The sequence below is a fragment of the Podarcis filfolensis genome (assembly GCF_964270895.1).
Source record: "Podarcis filfolensis genome assembly, chromosome: 13".
In the NCBI taxonomy this organism is placed as follows: domain Eukaryota; kingdom Metazoa; phylum Chordata; class Lepidosauria; order Squamata; family Lacertidae; genus Podarcis; species Podarcis filfolensis.
The window spans coordinates 24557723-24573849 of NC_139615.1; the positions used below are offsets into that span (position 1 = coordinate 24557723).

The following is a 16127-nucleotide window of genomic DNA, read 5'->3' on the forward strand; positions in this document are numbered from 1 at the left end:
ATTTCAGGAGGCATCGATTACTATTTTGTTCCCATGAAAACTTGGAACTGAAAGAGAAGTCTAAGTGTTTTAGTTAGCTCAATTAGATGGGCAATATTTTAAAACCACTTTCTCCATAATTCTCAGTGGTGGCATAATCCCGGGAGCATCAGTGATTCAGCACTCCTAGGGATGCCGCATAATAAGAAAAACATAAGATATAGCACAATATGCACATCATAATAATAAAATAATCATGATAACAGCCCCCATTTAATGGGCCATAGATTATTTAAAGAATGGGTGTTAAGAGAAATGCTTTTGCCTGGTGCCTAAAGACATGCAATGATGGCTCCATGTGAGCCTCTCTGAAGGAACATTCCACAGATGGGGAACCACCACAGAAAAGGCCCATTCTTGTGTTGTCATCCTCAGAACCTCTCAAGGAGCGGGGACATAGAGAAGAGCCTCAGATGACAAGCACAGGATCTGGGTCAGTTTGTATGGGGAGAAGAGGTTTTGAAGATATTGAAGTCCTGAGCCATGTAAGATATAGTACAGCATTGTACTCTTAACTGGGCCCGGAAACTAGTTGGCAGCCAGTGCAATTTGGCTTAAAGCTTAAACCATCTTGTTCTAATGAGTAACCATTTGGCCATCAAATTTTGCACCAGCTGAAGTTTCTGAACTGAATTCAGAGGCAGACCCATTTATAACGCATTATAGTAATCCAACCTAGAGGTTTACAGAGCACAAAGCACAAATGTTAGGCTGTCCTTGTCCATAGAGCTAAAGCTGATAGAAGGACCTCCATGTTAGAGGACATTCAGCACAGAAACATGTGTGTATACCTTTAAGAAGTTTCTGGGATTAATTGGCTGCAGCTGGCCATTGCTATAAAGGAAAAAAGCTGAGTTTTATAGCCTGCCTGCAGGAATAACACCCACCAGAGTTTGTGTTTATTGTTTTGTAATAAAGTCTTCGTTTTAGTTTGGGTTTTTACACCTATGTCTCCTGGAGTCACTCTGTCCTCTGCCACCAGCTGGAAATCCTCCTCCAACACTCCATACCACCAAAGCCTCAGATGATAGTAAAGGATCCAGGAGCAAACCCAAGCCATGTACCTGTTACTTAAGAGGAAGTGTAACCACCTGAAGAGCAGGCAATATCCCATCCATCTTGTCTAGAGAACCACCCACTAACAGTGTCTCTGTCTTATCTGGATTGAGTTTCACTTTATTGGTTCTCTTCCAGACACCTGTCCAGCCTATCCACTGCCACACCTGTAGATGTAAAGGAAAAATAGAGCTGGGTGTCATCAATACACTCCAAAACTCCAGATGACTCCACCCAGCAGCTTCATATACTGTAAATATTAAGCAACATGGGCAATGGAAATGAACCCTGAGGAACCCAACATTGAGGGCTCCTTGGTGAAAAAATAAAAAAATAAAAATCACCTGCTGAAGTTGAGAATCCAAATAGGAACAGAACCATTGAAAAGCATGGTCACCCACCCCCAATTTGGATAGCCTCTCAAAGGGAATACAGTAGTTGATGGTACTGAAAACCACTGATAATTCAAGAAGGATTAACAGGGATACATTGCACCTGTCTCCCAACAGAGGTCAACCAGGGATGTTTCTGTGTCAAAGCCAGGCCACATCCTAGTTGAAATGGATCTAGAAAATGGGTCTCCTCCAAGAGCGCCTGGATCTTAATCATGATAGAATCATAGTATAAAGAAGGGCATGTTATAAGTTAGTGTGACTTGGAAGTTCAAAAAGAAAGGGAAGAAATTCAGGTCACAACAGGTGTTTAGTCTAAGGCAGCCTTTCTCAACCTGTGTTGTTGGACTACAACTCCCATCACCCCTAGCTAGCAAGGCCAGAGCTCAGGGATGATGGGAGTTGTAGTCCAAAACATCTGGGGACCCACAGGTTGAGAACCACTGGTCTAAGGGCTAATCCACACTTACCTTTCCTGTCCACCCCCCCATCCAGCGTTCTGCCCACAACTGAAGGAGATTATGATATTGTGAATGAGGTGTTTCCCATTTCTTACCTGAATTTCAAAACTCCAAGGAAGGATATTAAGCTTAGACAAATTATGGTGGAGGCAAGTGTGTGAGATAGTGGGAGAAAGGAGCATGTAAAGGGGACAACATTAACTAGGAGGATAATCACAGGTTTCTATGCAAAGCAGTGTGTGTGTACAAGTGAGTGGTGGGACCATGCCTCTGTCAGAGGATACACAATTGACATTTAATGGGATGCTCCATGTCCTTGTCTTCCTGGATCTTACAATGAAATAATTGCATTGTTGTTTTCTGTTTCTATTACAAAGGGAAAAGGGGGAGAGGGAGGATTCCCCAGCCTAATTCTCTTGCGTGACAACCAAAACATCCTAGTAGAAGTCACTAAGGGACATAGTGACCTGTGATACCTTTATATATATATAAAAGGGGAAATATTACAAATTGGGTGGGTGAAGAGATGGCATGTCTTCCAGAAGAGATCAAAACCTACGCAGGGCATTCCTGCATATAATGCAGTGCTGAATGGAAAAGATAATTGTGAGTATAGAAACTAGAAGGACCTGAGAGCATGAGAAAGCTGAGCCTAGCGTAAATGGATATTTAGTTTGCTTCAGTATGGAGTTCTGCTGCTCAGTGTTCCAGCCAGCCCATGAGCTAGGCTCTCTTGTAGAATTTGAATCTGCCCCATTTTCATCCCACACAACAGAGAGTCAGCATTGCCATCATTGAACATCTTTTTCTGTCATTGGGGTGCTTCCTGTTTCCCTTTTTGCTGGTTTCTTTATTTTTTACCTTTTTTTCTATTACTACAAATCTGCCCCTCAGCATGCTGCTGCATCCCCCCCCCCCTGCTCAGGTAACAATCCTTATGCAGTCAAAATATCACCACCACAAGAGAGATACCACCAGGCTTGGGGGCACTCCAAAATTTGCAGAAATAAAAAAGTCTTGGGAGGGGGAATCACACCCAAATGAATTCACTATTAGTATATATGATGTCGATATGTAAAGTAGCTGTGCTTGTGTGTATCTAAAAGCATGAGACATGTGGAAAAGGAAGCAGATAGACTTTCCTAAGATGGAGAGGACAACACTTGTTTCATTCCTGAAGATCAGGTTGATGGACCATAGGAGTAAGGATTCCCTAGATATCTATATGTGTATATAGTTTTAGTTCCATTAATGTTCAGTTGTTTTTTCTAATTATTGCTTTTATTATGTTTTTAGTAATTGTTGATTTTATCTTTAAGTTGCCTTGAGTCGGGTCAGTGGAAAAGGCGGCGTATAAATAAACATATAATATTTTTAATAATTATACTAATAACTGACTTGTTATTCATGTTGGCTGGGCCAATCCCAAGCAGAAGGTATTTCCATGTATGCAAATAGAGGCAGGTACCTCTGATTTCTGTCTTTTCTCCCCTCATTTCTCCCGCATTAAATGCTTTTTTGGAGGGTAACTCCAACTCTAAGGAGAAAATTTTCAGAGGCTTCTACTGCAACATATTGGTAGTAACGCCTCATTCTATCCGTTGATTTCCATCTGCGGTTTTTGGGAAGATAAAGAACTGGCCACAATCCACCAGCCACCTAAACATGGCTATTGGTTTCAATTAATTTAGGTGTACTTAACTCTGTTCCAGTGTTCCCACACTGACAACAGACCTGGTGGCAGCTATTTATGTTCCTGCTCTTTCCTCTAGATTAACTCCACATGGCATACCTAACCACATGGAATGGGACCTCAGTCACTGAATTTTTGCTACTCGGATTCTCAGATACCCCTGAAATGCAGCCCTTCCTGTTTGCTTTGTTTTTGATCTTCTACATGGTTACACTTGCTACCAATTTCTTACTTTTGATCACTGTATCAACAGATCGTAGCTTGCACACACCCATGTATTTCTTCCTGGGTAACCTTTCCTTCCTGGAGATCATCTATACATCCAACATTGTTCCCAGGATGCTAACCAGTTTGATCTCTGAGGAGAAGACCATTTCTTTTATGGACTGCATGATTCAGTTTTATTTCTTTGGATCACTGGGTGGCACTGAATGCCTTCTCCTATCAGTGATGTCTTATGACCGCTATATCGCCATATGCAACCCTCTCCACTACACAACTGTTATGAACAGCAACATGTGTGTTTGGCTGGCTGCTAGCTCTTGGATCAGTGGCTTTCTGATAACCTTAATTACAGTGTTGCTGATGATAAGCTTGACCTTCTGTGGGCCCAATGAAATTGATCATTTCTTTTGTGATTTTTCTCCACTGCTGAAACTTGCTTGCTCTGACACATACCTGTTTGAAAAGACTTCTTTCATTCTTTCTTCCAGTCTAACATTGATCCCTTTCCTACTTACGGTTGTGTCTTACACTTATATATTGTCAGCTGTTATCAAACAGGCTTCTGGCACCAGGTCTAAAAAGGCCATTTCTACCTGCTCCACTCACCTCATAGTAGTTACAACTTTCTATGGGACGCTGATTACAATGTATGTGGTTCCTGCTGCTAAACACTCTGTAGACACAAGCAAGATCTTCTCAATCTTCTATACTATTGTGACTCCAATGATTAATCCCCTCATCTATAGCTTGAGGAACAAGAAGGTACGTGAAGCCTTAAAAAGGCTTGTAGATGCAAAACTTGTATTCTGGAAGTAGCAGAAATGGATAAATGTAATGAAGCAGGTCAAGTTTGAACTCTTACTTATCCTATTTACGGAAGGAGAAGCAAGCATGTAGGCATCCAGATATTGTTGGACTCCAGCTCCCATCAGCCCCAGCCAGTGCTGCTGATGGTAATGGATGATGAGATTTGTAGTCCAGCAATATATGGAGATCTACAGGTTAGCTACCTGCAATTTCCCAGAGCTATTTGCCTATTATGGAGCATATAATGTAACTTAACTAATTGACAGCCGGCACAGGTAATAATTGATAGATGTCAGGGAAGTATAGGCAGTGAAATCCAAAGAGAGAAAAGGGGTCGGGGAGAACAAATTGTTCATCAGAATTATGGAACCCAGTAAAAATTGGAAATTGGAAGTTGGAAATTGAACTGTGGTATGGAGGGGCAGTTTGAATCTGGGGGAGGTGGGAGGAACAGCAAAGAAGCCATACAAGAATCAGAAATAATTGTAGAAACATAGCTCTGCCCCAATCCACAAAAGTCACTTTCCCCACACCCCTATCACAGACCTTGCTCCTCAGTATCATCCATCAAGCCTGCTTTTATCACTCCTTTCCCTAATCTTGTTTGTAAGTAGACTTTGGCTCAGAAATATGATTCCTAGGAAAGAGTGACATGGAAATTAGAAATCCAGCAGAGACTCCCACAGTATTCTGGCTTGAATGTATCTGCCAGTTTAGGAGCTTGCTAATAAGAATGCTTCATCATGGAAGGTGGACAGGGAGAAGGTTACCTGATTATTATGTTTGTTCCTGGGGGGGGGGGAGAGATAGTGGTGTAGAAATGATGATTGTATAGAATCACCCGGAAGTGATTCTTAGAACTCCATCAAATCTATGTACAGCTGCTAATTGTTCCTAGAAAGATTTTGGTCTATCGTTTTCACAGGTTTCTGATAGCATATCAGTGTATCTGAAATGTTTTAGAATTATCTCAGTTTTATTGGTGTTTAATATGAATATATTTCAATTAGTTAAGCTATATTATATTTGTATACCTTTATTATTTTTTTTTAAAAAATTAACTGTTCCCATTAGTAAACATATTATATTTGGACAGCTCCATCATTTTGCTTTATTATTCAATATACAGAATTATGCATACCTTCTATTTTTAAAATCAGTGCACACTTCACTTACCATTGCATGTTTCATCATATCTTCTTCTGTGTAACTTAAATATTTTTAAAATAAACAAAGTAAGAAACCCATTATTTCAATGAGTAAGTCAATGTGTTGAGATTCCTGCATTGCAGAGAGTTGGACTAGATACTTAAGGTTCCTTCCAACTTTACAATTCTATTATTCTTACAGCCATGTAAATAGACACCTAAATGAGAAACTTATATGGAGTGAAATTTGCAATGTTCTGAATTTTGCAGTGCAGTTCCCACATGAAGAAATGTTGACAAAAATACATACACATGTACAGTAAAATTCATACATTTGTGACATTAACATACAAAAATGCATTATATTAGGGCACATTATTTTCCAAAAATGTGTCTCTTAGGCAAAAATATATACAAACATGATGGAGTTTCATGAGGACTGTTTTATAATGCAAACTGATGTGGACATGTGGGAAATGAATATAATTAAGATTACAAAAATGAGAAATGGAGAGAAATTGAAATGGACAGATTCATACATCCCAAATGGTGATTTAACATTTTAGCTACTGCAGCACAAGTCATATTTCTTTATGTGTAGTTACCAAATATATTGAGCAGTGATGAGAGGATTTCATTCAACTTGATATTTTTGTTCTTCTGGTCCATTCTTTCCATCTTGTTTCATAGATTCAATTGGGGGAATTTTATTTCCTTTTATGAATGCATCAGGCAAAGTTCCAAATTAAGGTTTAAAACTGCCATATCCATTAAAGATCCACAATGGAAAAGAGGCTCTTCTTAACCTTTTCACTTCATGACATTGTATCACTGCCCACTATGCCTCAAACATATTTTTGCCTTCTCAGAAAAAAAGTGGAAATCCTTTTTCCAATGGCATAACATCATAAGGTGCATTTTCAGCAAACCAAACAGCAGGCAAGTAAAGGACTAAAGTCTATAAACTCTAAATCAAGCATAGAAAGTTAATTTCCCATTCCAGTTAACATACCTTATTTAATAATTACATTTGCAAAAGCTGGAAATAAACATTTAAAAATCCATGTGTGGAATTTTGTTAAAGCCACAAGAGGAATGAAACAAATTTGAAGGGGGAGACTCTTTATCAGAATGTATATAGTGCAGTTATAAGAATGTCTCCTAGTAACTGTGTCTGTGTTCAAAATCTTTTCAAAAGGAAGCCAGTTTAGATCATTAGTGGCAATGGAGACCGCCTCTCAGTTCCCTGACTCAGCAGTGAAGTGGTAGACTAGGATTGAAAAACTTCAGCCCTGGAGGCCCATGGCAACCCTCCAGACATCCCTTTTTGGCTGTTGGGATTCTTTCCAGACTACACATCTCCTCATGGTGTGACCCTTCTATAAGTGTGTTTGCCTGGTTAAACGTGATCTCAAAATATGATAATGCCTCTTAATTACTTGGATGGAGGATGGACAAATAAGTGGGAATGTGTACAACCCTCTGATTTTCAATGGCTGAAATGTAGCCTATGTGCAAAGGAAAAGAACACATCTATTGGTTCATTCAGTTTGGGGTCGGTCCTCCCCATCACTGAAATGTGGCTAAGAAAGATCCACTAGATCTAATGCAGATGAAATTCATATATATCAATGGTGAAGTCCACCCATGAAGTCAGTGATAGTGAGAAGGTTTCCCCTTTCCTCTAAAATTTTTAATAAGTTCTCTGAAACATCTGGAATGATTTTTTAATTGCTTCCTTTACCTCTTTGTTCCTCAAGCTGTAGACAAGAGGATTGACTAGTGGGGTGAGCAAAGTGTAGAACAAAGAAAAGAGTTTCTTCAAGTCACTCAGTGAACTGATATTTGGTAAGACATAGACGATCATCAGGGAGCCATAGAAGCAAGCAACCACAGTCAAGTGAGAGGAGCATGTAGAGAATGCCTTTTGTTTACCAGTGGTGGATGGGATTCTTAAAATGCTCTTGATGATGAAAATGTAAGATGTCACAGTTATGATAAAGGGTGCCAGTGTACCTATGAAGGATATTATGAAGGCTGTAGTTTCAACCAGATTGGTATCATTACAGGAAAGTCTTATCATTGGGATCAAATCACAGAAGAAATGATTGATTTTGTTGGGTCCACAGAATTGCAGCTGAGTTACCAAAAATATTATGAGACTGATAAACAGTGATCCACTAATCCATGATCCAGCAATAAGCATGATACATATTCTTCCATTCATGAGCATTACATAATGCAATGGTTTGCAAATGGCTAAGTAACGATCATAAGACATCACTGCTAGAAAGTAACATTCTGTAGTTGCGAGATAACCAAAGAAATACAGCTGGGCAAAGCATCCGTTAATAGAAATGGTTCTGTCCCCAGTCAGAAAACTGACCAGCATCCTTGGCATGATGGTTGAGCTGTAGCAAGTCTCCAGGCATGACAGGTTTCCCAGGAAGAAATACATGGGTGTGTGAAGATGCTGATTGAGGACTACTAGAATAAGAATGAGAATGTTTCCAGCCATGGTCACAAGGTAGATAGGAAGAAAAAGTATGGAAAACAATGTCTGTAAGTCCTCACTATTAAAGTCCAAGAGGATGAATGCCACAGGAGCTGTTTGATTTTCCTCTTCTGAGTTGACATCTAAGTTCATCTAAATAATTGCAATAAAAATTAAGAAATATTTAGGCTGAACTATTTGATTCATTTGTTGTTTTAATTCAGCATATGCTCAAAGATATGAAAGTATGTTTGAGTGTATCTTTAATTATGGTTGCATTGCTGTACACACTTATTAGGGTATAAGCCCTATTGAATTATACAGTGGAACCTCGGGTTAAGAACTTAATTCATTCCAGAGGTCTGTTCTTAACCTGAAACTGTACTTAACCTGAAGCACCACTTTAGCTAATGGGGCCTCCCGCTGCCGCCACGCCTCCAGAGCACAATTTCTGTTCTCATCCTGAAGCAAAGTTCTTAACCCGAGGTACTATTTCTGGGTTAGCGGAGTCTGTAACCTGAAGCGTATGTAACCTGAAGCGTATGTAACCCAAGGTACCACTGTATTACACTTTGGAATCATGCTTAAGATATGTAATTCAGCCAATCACATTTTAGGTATATTACAGTAGTGAAAACAATAATCCAAATAGTGCAATGTGTTGACATTCAGTTTCATCTAAGTAATATCAGATAATATTAATGAATATTTAGGTTTGAATATGTGATTGAGAAGTTACAGCCTGTTAGCTGTATTTAGATCAAACATGATGAAATCAATGGACTTTTAATTATTATATTAACCTTCTATTGTTTTCTCTCCAAGAAGTGCAAGGTAATACACATTCCTCTCCCACCAGCTTCTATCCTCACCTTGTGAGGTTAGGATAAGGGGAAGCAAGGATTTGAAACTGGATTTTCCCAGGCATGATGTTCTAATCACTACTCCATTCTGGATTTCAAGACTAACGTAAGCCCCATTGATTTAAAAAATCCAGCAGTGGTTTCTGGTGTATATCTATGAAAGTTAAGCAACCCACCATAACTCTTTTTAACTATGTTATGAAACTAAGAATGCTTTACATGTAAGTTCTTTTCTAAAGTTTCTAACCGTGATGGGCCACTATGGCTCTACTTATGTTATTGGACTACAAGTACCATTACTCTTGACCATTGACCGTGATGACAATGTATAGTGAGAGCTGGAGTCCATCTGGTTTGCAGTATTATTATTTTTTTAAAAAAATGTTGTTCCACTAAAAATCTGTAGCTTGATCATTTTCCTAGGCCTGTTTTACACATACTGAAGTTCTCTCAGGAACTCAGGAAGTTACTAGCCAGCTCATCCTTGCATGGCAAAGAGGAGGAACAAAATTTATAGTAAAAAAATATTTGACTAGAAATCCTGTCTACTAAGATGTACATCCTACTGAACTTAGTGTGGCTTGCTCCCAAACATAGTGTTTATAGGATTACAATCATAAAAGACTGAAAGCTGCTATGTTACCATAGATATAGCAATCTAAAATGTAGAATCCAAAAAGAAGTTATTTAAGTGATGATATCTGGATACCATAATTAGATTTTTCTTTCGTATACATGAGTTCAGAACAAAATGCATTATATCAATGAAGAGACATAGGGGATTCCAACAGGCATATTTTAGGGTTTGCAGAACGAATAACAGCTAGATTGCTTTTAGGGCCACTGTGAATGGGGTCAGGTGTGAAATGGCAAGTCCTAAATCTTAAGTCCACTAAGTGGACTGCTGACAAGCCAAAAAGTAACATGTCCCACTACAATGACAACTTTCAGCTCTGCCTTAGCAGTTGTGGGTGATAGATCCCTCATTACATGATTCCAGTGTACAAGAGACTGGATAGGCCTATTATATTTTCATAATCATTTTCAGATCTTTTACATTAAACTGACAGATTAATGCATTGAACTAAATGGACATTACAAAATCCTAAGCACTTTATTTGGATTGTGTAGCACACCTGCAAATTGGTGCTAAAAGCTTTATTTCCATGGATCCTTACCTTATTACCAGAACACATTAGATGATGAATCCCATAAAGTTCTGGATCAATCTACTTTTCATTGTGGTATTCAGCACACATCTGCTGTCAAATGTAAATTGCATGGATGTCATCCTATTACTGACAATCCCTCAAAACATCCATGTAGAAAATGTCCTTGCATGTTTGACAATTCTCTGTTTATATTCAAAATATGAATGTCTCTTCTTGGTTAATGTAATCCATTGCCAAATATATCTTATATAAAGTTATATAATGCACCTTGAAAAGTCTCACTGATAAATGGAAGAAACATTTCAAAATCATTTGGGAAATCATCGACTCCCCCATGATCAGTGGGTTACCTTAATGTTTGCAAATTCTCTGTAGTTTTTCCCCCCTGAGGTCAAGAGCTATGAAGAAATTCACTAGAAAAATAATCCCTGCCAGTAAATCTTGTGTTCAGAGCTCTATATGATTTTGTATATTTTTTCCACTTTTCCTTTATTTTGCAAGTTGCAAATCCATCTACCAACACTGAGATCGCCACTCAACCCAGGTTGTTATAATCAAGACAGTGAATACATTATAGTGTAATGCATGTTAGCAATTCCTGGGAAACATGTCATGTCTGGAGCCTTGTTCATACTTCCGCTTGCTTTTAACGAACTTCTTCACCATACCTAGCTTTGAAATGAGTCAATCCTCACTTCACTAACTTTGTCTTTTAAGTGCCTAAAGGCTCTTTGCAATGTTTTCCTGAAAAAAGACTAACAGGCCTCTGCAAAATTAATTAACATTGAAATGGATACACAGGAAGGTAATTTATTTGTAAATATTTGTTAAGCCATCATTTGATGGCTGATATATGAACTTTTACTGTGTGCTATAATCAGTGCTTTTTTCTAGGGATATGCATACCCCTAAACATTTTGTGAATCTTTGTACAGTGGACCCTCTGGATACTAATTAAATTTGTTCCAGGGGTCTGTCTGCAACCCGAAAAGTCCATAGGCAGAGGCGCCACTTCTGCGCATGCATGCATGGCGAAACCCGGAAGTATACACTTCCGGGTTTGCCGCGTTCGTAACCCAAAAGTTACGTATCCAGAGCAGTACGTAACTAGAGGGTCCACTGTACTTTTGTCCATTTACTTTATTTATTTCCCTTGATTTGAACTATAAAATGGTGCTTTTCTTGAGTCAAAATGAGAGTACCCCAAAACATTTTTTAGGGGGGAAAGTGCAGGCTATAATACATTCTTTTAAAGCAGGATGAGGAACCTCAGGCCATGTTTGCTCTCTAAGCTCCAGGCACACTTTCCCTCTAGGTCATACCCTTCACTTGTCCTGCTTCATACCCTCCTCCAGTTCCTGGAAGGTCTCCCTGAACTCTAATAAAGCCCCTTGCTTGCTGGGTTTGAGAGATGTCCATGAAGAAACATCTGGCATTTATGAAAAAAGTCCCCCCGCTTTAGTTTTAAAAAATGAATAGCCAATGTGGCTGGTACTTAGAACAATAGAAACACAGAAATATAAAGTTGGAAGGGGACCTAATGTTGGATGGTCATATAATCCAGCCCCCTGCAGTGCAGGAATCTTTTGCCCCTTTGTTTGAATGCCAACAGGAAGCTTAACTAAATAACAATTAAAAAGAGACTACTTTCCAGAGTCCTGTGTCCAAAGTGTAGACCAATACAAAATATATAAAAAGTTTCTTTATTAGACACCAGACACCAGAAACATTCATACTGAGGATATAGAATGGTATCTACTTGATTTCTTATTATGCAGTTTCCCCCATTTCTCCCTAAATTTCAATGAATTCTATGAAACACCTTGAACACTTTTTTTCTTGGCGTGTGCTTTATGCCATTGTTCTTCAAACTGCAGATAAGGGGTTGACCAAATGGTCTAAGGCATATATTGTGGTTGGAAGAATGCCTCCTGATAGTTGTGTCAGTGTTTAATGTCTTTCCAAATTGAGTGTCAACAAGAGCTACAAAGCAGACATTTCCCCAGGATCCTGCCTCTAAAATTATGATTTAACAACATGCATTAATATCACTTCCTTTATTAGTCAGCATAAAGCGTTCACATTCTGAAGGTAGAAAGTTTTTCCTTAATAATAATGCCTCTGAAGCATCTTGCATGTTTTTTTAATTGCTTCCTTTACCTCTTTGTTCCTCAAGCTGTACACAAGGGGATTGACTAGTGGGGTGAGCAAAGTGTAGAACAGAGAAAAGAATTTCTTCAAGTCACTCAGTGAACTCATGTTTGGTAAGACATAGACTATCATCAGGGAGCCATAGAAGCAAGCAACCACAGTCAAGTGAGAGGAGCATGTAGAGAATGCCTTTTGTTTACCAGTGGTGGATGGGATTCTTAAAATGTTTTTGATAATGTAAACATAAGATGACACAGTTATGACAAAGGGTGCCAGAGTACCTATGGAGGATAGTATGAAGGTTGTAGTTTCAATCAAATCAGTCTCATTACAGGAAAGTCTTACCATGGGGGTGAAATCACAGAAGAAATGGTTGATTTTGTTGGGTCCACAGAAATTCAGTTGAGACATGAAGAATATTATTGGACTCATTGCCAGACACGCAATGATCCATGGTCCAACAATCAGCAGAATGCAGATTCTGTCATTCATAAGTATTGTGTAATGCAATGGTTTGCATATTGCTAAATAGCGATCATAAGACATCACTGCTAGTAAGTAACATTCTGCAGCTGCAAGAGACCCAAAGAAATACAGTTGTGTAAAGCACCCTTTAATAGAAATAGTTCTGTCTCCAGTCAGAAAACTGACCAGCATCCTTGGCATGATGGTTGAGCTGTAACAGGTCTCCAGGCAGGACAGGTTTCCCAGGAAGAAATACATGGGTGTGTGAAGGTGTTGATCAGTAACCACTAAAATAATAATGAGGATGTTCCCAGCCATGGTGACAAGGTAGATAGTTAGGAACAGTATGGAAAATAACATCTGTAGGTCATCATTGTTAAAATCTAACAGAATAAATGCCACAGGAGCTGTCTGATTTTCTTCTTTCTCATTGACAGTCAAGTGCATCTAAGGGATAATAGATAGCAATTAGGCATGAATATTTGTTTCCTCAGGATCCTCAGAAGATTAGTTTATGACTTAGAGCAGACTGATTGAAATATATGGCTTTAACTCCAAGGAGTACAGCTGCACTCTTACACTAACCACCACAACATTCTGTGTCTCATGACCAACTTTCCCCCCTTTATTTCAAAGGCTCTATTTTTGTTTTGTGAGTATATCCAGTATTAACTAAGAAAAATTAAACAAGAAATCTTTTGCAAGAATATATTGCAAAATTCAGTATGACAATAAAATAATGTGTGTATGTGAAAGAAGTGGGTGCAACAGATGTGGGGAGCCTGCGGCTGTCCATTTGGGATTCGACATTTATTCATGATGGCCACAGATTCCAAATTCCTGGTTTTCATTGGTCTAATTGTTTTGCTTTAGTTACAATAAAGCTCATTTTGTTTAGTCTCTCAGGAGCTCACACACTTACTCCCTAGTAGTGATGTTGGAAGATTCTGTTGAACACAAAAAATCAAGTGCATTTCCTTATGTTGAGCCCATCTGACCCCCCAAAATGTTTGCAATGATTTATTTCACCACACATCTCTACTAATATATTTTTTAGAAACATGAACACTTTGTTTAAGGTACCGTATTTTTCGCTCTATAAGACACACTTTTTCCCTCCTAAAAAGTAAGGGGAAATGTGTGTGTGTCTTATGGAGGAAATGTAGGCTGTGCAGCTTTCACTGAAGCCAGAACAGCAAGAGGAATTGCTGCTTTCGCTGCGCAGCGATCCCTCTTGCTGTTCTGACTTCGCTTACTGGAAAGGCGCTGCGCAGAGAGGGAAAGCTGCACAGTGCCCCTTCAGCAAAGCAGGAGGCGAAATGGAGCCCCTTCTGTTTCTCCTCCCGCTTTGCTGGAGAGGCGCTGCACAGAGAGGGAGAACTGTGCAGCACCCCTTGTCTAATCCCCTTTTGAAGTCACCCAAGTTAGTAGCTGTCGCTCAGTCTTGTAGCAAGTTCTGTCTTTTAACCATACATTGTGCAAAGTTCTTCTTTTTGTCTGTCCTGATCTCCTACCTAGCAGCTTCCTTGGATGTGTGTGGCGTGGGGGGGTGATATAAGTATCTTCAAGGTTCAGGGTATTCTGATGAAACCCTTCGGTTGTTTATTAAATAGTATAGTACAACATTTGATTCAGAATATTTTTTTCTTGTTTTCCTCCTCTAAAAATGAGGTGCGTCTTATGGTGGGGTGCATCTTATGGAGCGAAAAATATGGTATTGGTAATGGTAAAAGATGGTTAAGTCCAGTCAAAGGCAACTGGGGTTTCAGTGCTCATCTCACTTTCAGGCTGAGGGAGCTGGAGTTTGTCCACAGACAGCTTTCCAGGTTATGTGGCCAGCATGACTAAACCACCTCTGGTGCAATGGAACACTGTGATGGAAGCCAGAGTGCACAGAAATGTCGTTTACCTTCCCACCACAGTGATACCTATTTATCCACTTGCACTGGCATGCTTTCAAACTGCTAGGTAGGCAGGAGCAGGGACAGAGCAACAGAAGCTCACCCCGTTGTGTGGATTTGAACTGCCAACTTTCTGATCGGCAAGCCCAAGAGGCACCACCCGCATCCACTTTATCCATTAATATTGCTAAGTAGTACATACTATTCCAAAAAGTAAACTATATAAAATAGAAGAATCATTTCAAAATCATCAAAAAGCCTGCTGATATAAGAAAGTGTTTTGTCACATGCCAAAAGGTCAATAAAGAGGGTCCCTGTCTAAATCTCAGGCCAGGGGGAGTTTATGAGGCTTGGGCCTTGTAAATACGTACATAAGTCTTTTGGATATGGAAGAGAGAGAAGAGACTGACTGTCACCCAAGAAGATGGTGGCAGATAAAGAGGGCTTAATTCTCCATAAAATCAGATCCCTACAATGGCTGGAGCCAATGAGCCAAGCAAAAAGAATGCATAGTCTATGACACATGGAGAACAAATGATTAATCAGGTGTAAATCAGGAAAAGGTTGTTCCTTGTGGTGGCACTGTCAGTGATGTGTTTTACTAGTAGTCAAAGACATTCCTGTTTGCCTAAGCATTTATTATTTAACATTGTTGTACATTACTGTGAAACATTTTGTAAAAAGCAATATAAAATATATAAATTAAAAATCAGATAAACAAGCAACAACAACAAAAAATACCCCATTCACTGAGAGGACAGCAAAAATAAAACCAAAGAAAGGATGGAAGAAGCACAGGATTCAACAGAGTCTTGTATCATTTCCATAATGTTTCAGACTTGAAAAGCCTATTACAACATATAGCTGAGTTACATTTTACCTTAAGACACTGGGAGGCAACTGTGGAGGCCATCAGTGCCACAACCGGAACCATGTGATCAATAATGGGGAACCTATGGCTGTCCAGATGTAAGTCAAGGGTGGGGAAACTGTCACCTTCCACATGGACTTGTAGCGAAGCAGCATCTGTAGGGAGAGAAGTTCACCACTTCTGAGCCACAATAAAAATCACTTACACAGTGGTTGCTCTATCAGCACACCCTCTGTATCAACTGCTCCATCCCACTACCTCAAGGTGTGATTTCCCTGTCCTAGTTTGAACATAATGCAGTAGGCAATGCTAGTTCAATGTATCAGTGTGCCTCAGAGTACTTGATTTTCCCATAAGGAAGGGAGGGAAATAGAGTCCAAGTTGGCAGA

At 39.3% G+C, this 16127-nt stretch overlaps 3 protein-coding genes across 3 annotated transcripts; 1 reads left to right on the top strand and 2 right to left on the bottom strand.

The window, feature by feature from the left end:
* Window positions 1-3731: 3731 nt before the first annotated feature.
* LOC310747433 (olfactory receptor 10A7-like) lies at window positions 3732-4682 on the top strand (the record flags this gene model as incomplete). Its single annotated transcript, XM_083581803.1, has 1 exon — window positions 3732-4682. One exon carries the CDS (start codon window positions 3732-3734, stop codon window positions 4680-4682), a length of 951 nt encoding a protein of 316 aa, XP_083437929.1.
* A 2832-nt stretch (window positions 4683-7514) lies between these two features.
* LOC310746659 (olfactory receptor 2AP1-like) lies at window positions 7515-8468 on the bottom strand (the record flags this gene model as incomplete). Its single annotated transcript, XM_083580639.1, has 1 exon — window positions 7515-8468. One exon carries the CDS (start codon window positions 8466-8468, stop codon window positions 7515-7517), a length of 954 nt encoding a protein of 317 aa, XP_083436765.1.
* A 3988-nt stretch (window positions 8469-12456) lies between these two features.
* On the bottom strand, window positions 12457-13413 carry LOC310747435 (olfactory receptor 2AP1-like; the record flags this gene model as incomplete). The annotated part of the gene is made up of 1 exon (XM_083581804.1): window positions 12457-13413. The coding sequence occupies one exon, from the start codon at window positions 13411-13413 to the stop codon at window positions 12457-12459; it is 957 nt and encodes a 318-aa protein (XP_083437930.1).
* Window positions 13414-16127: the final 2714 nt, after the last annotated feature.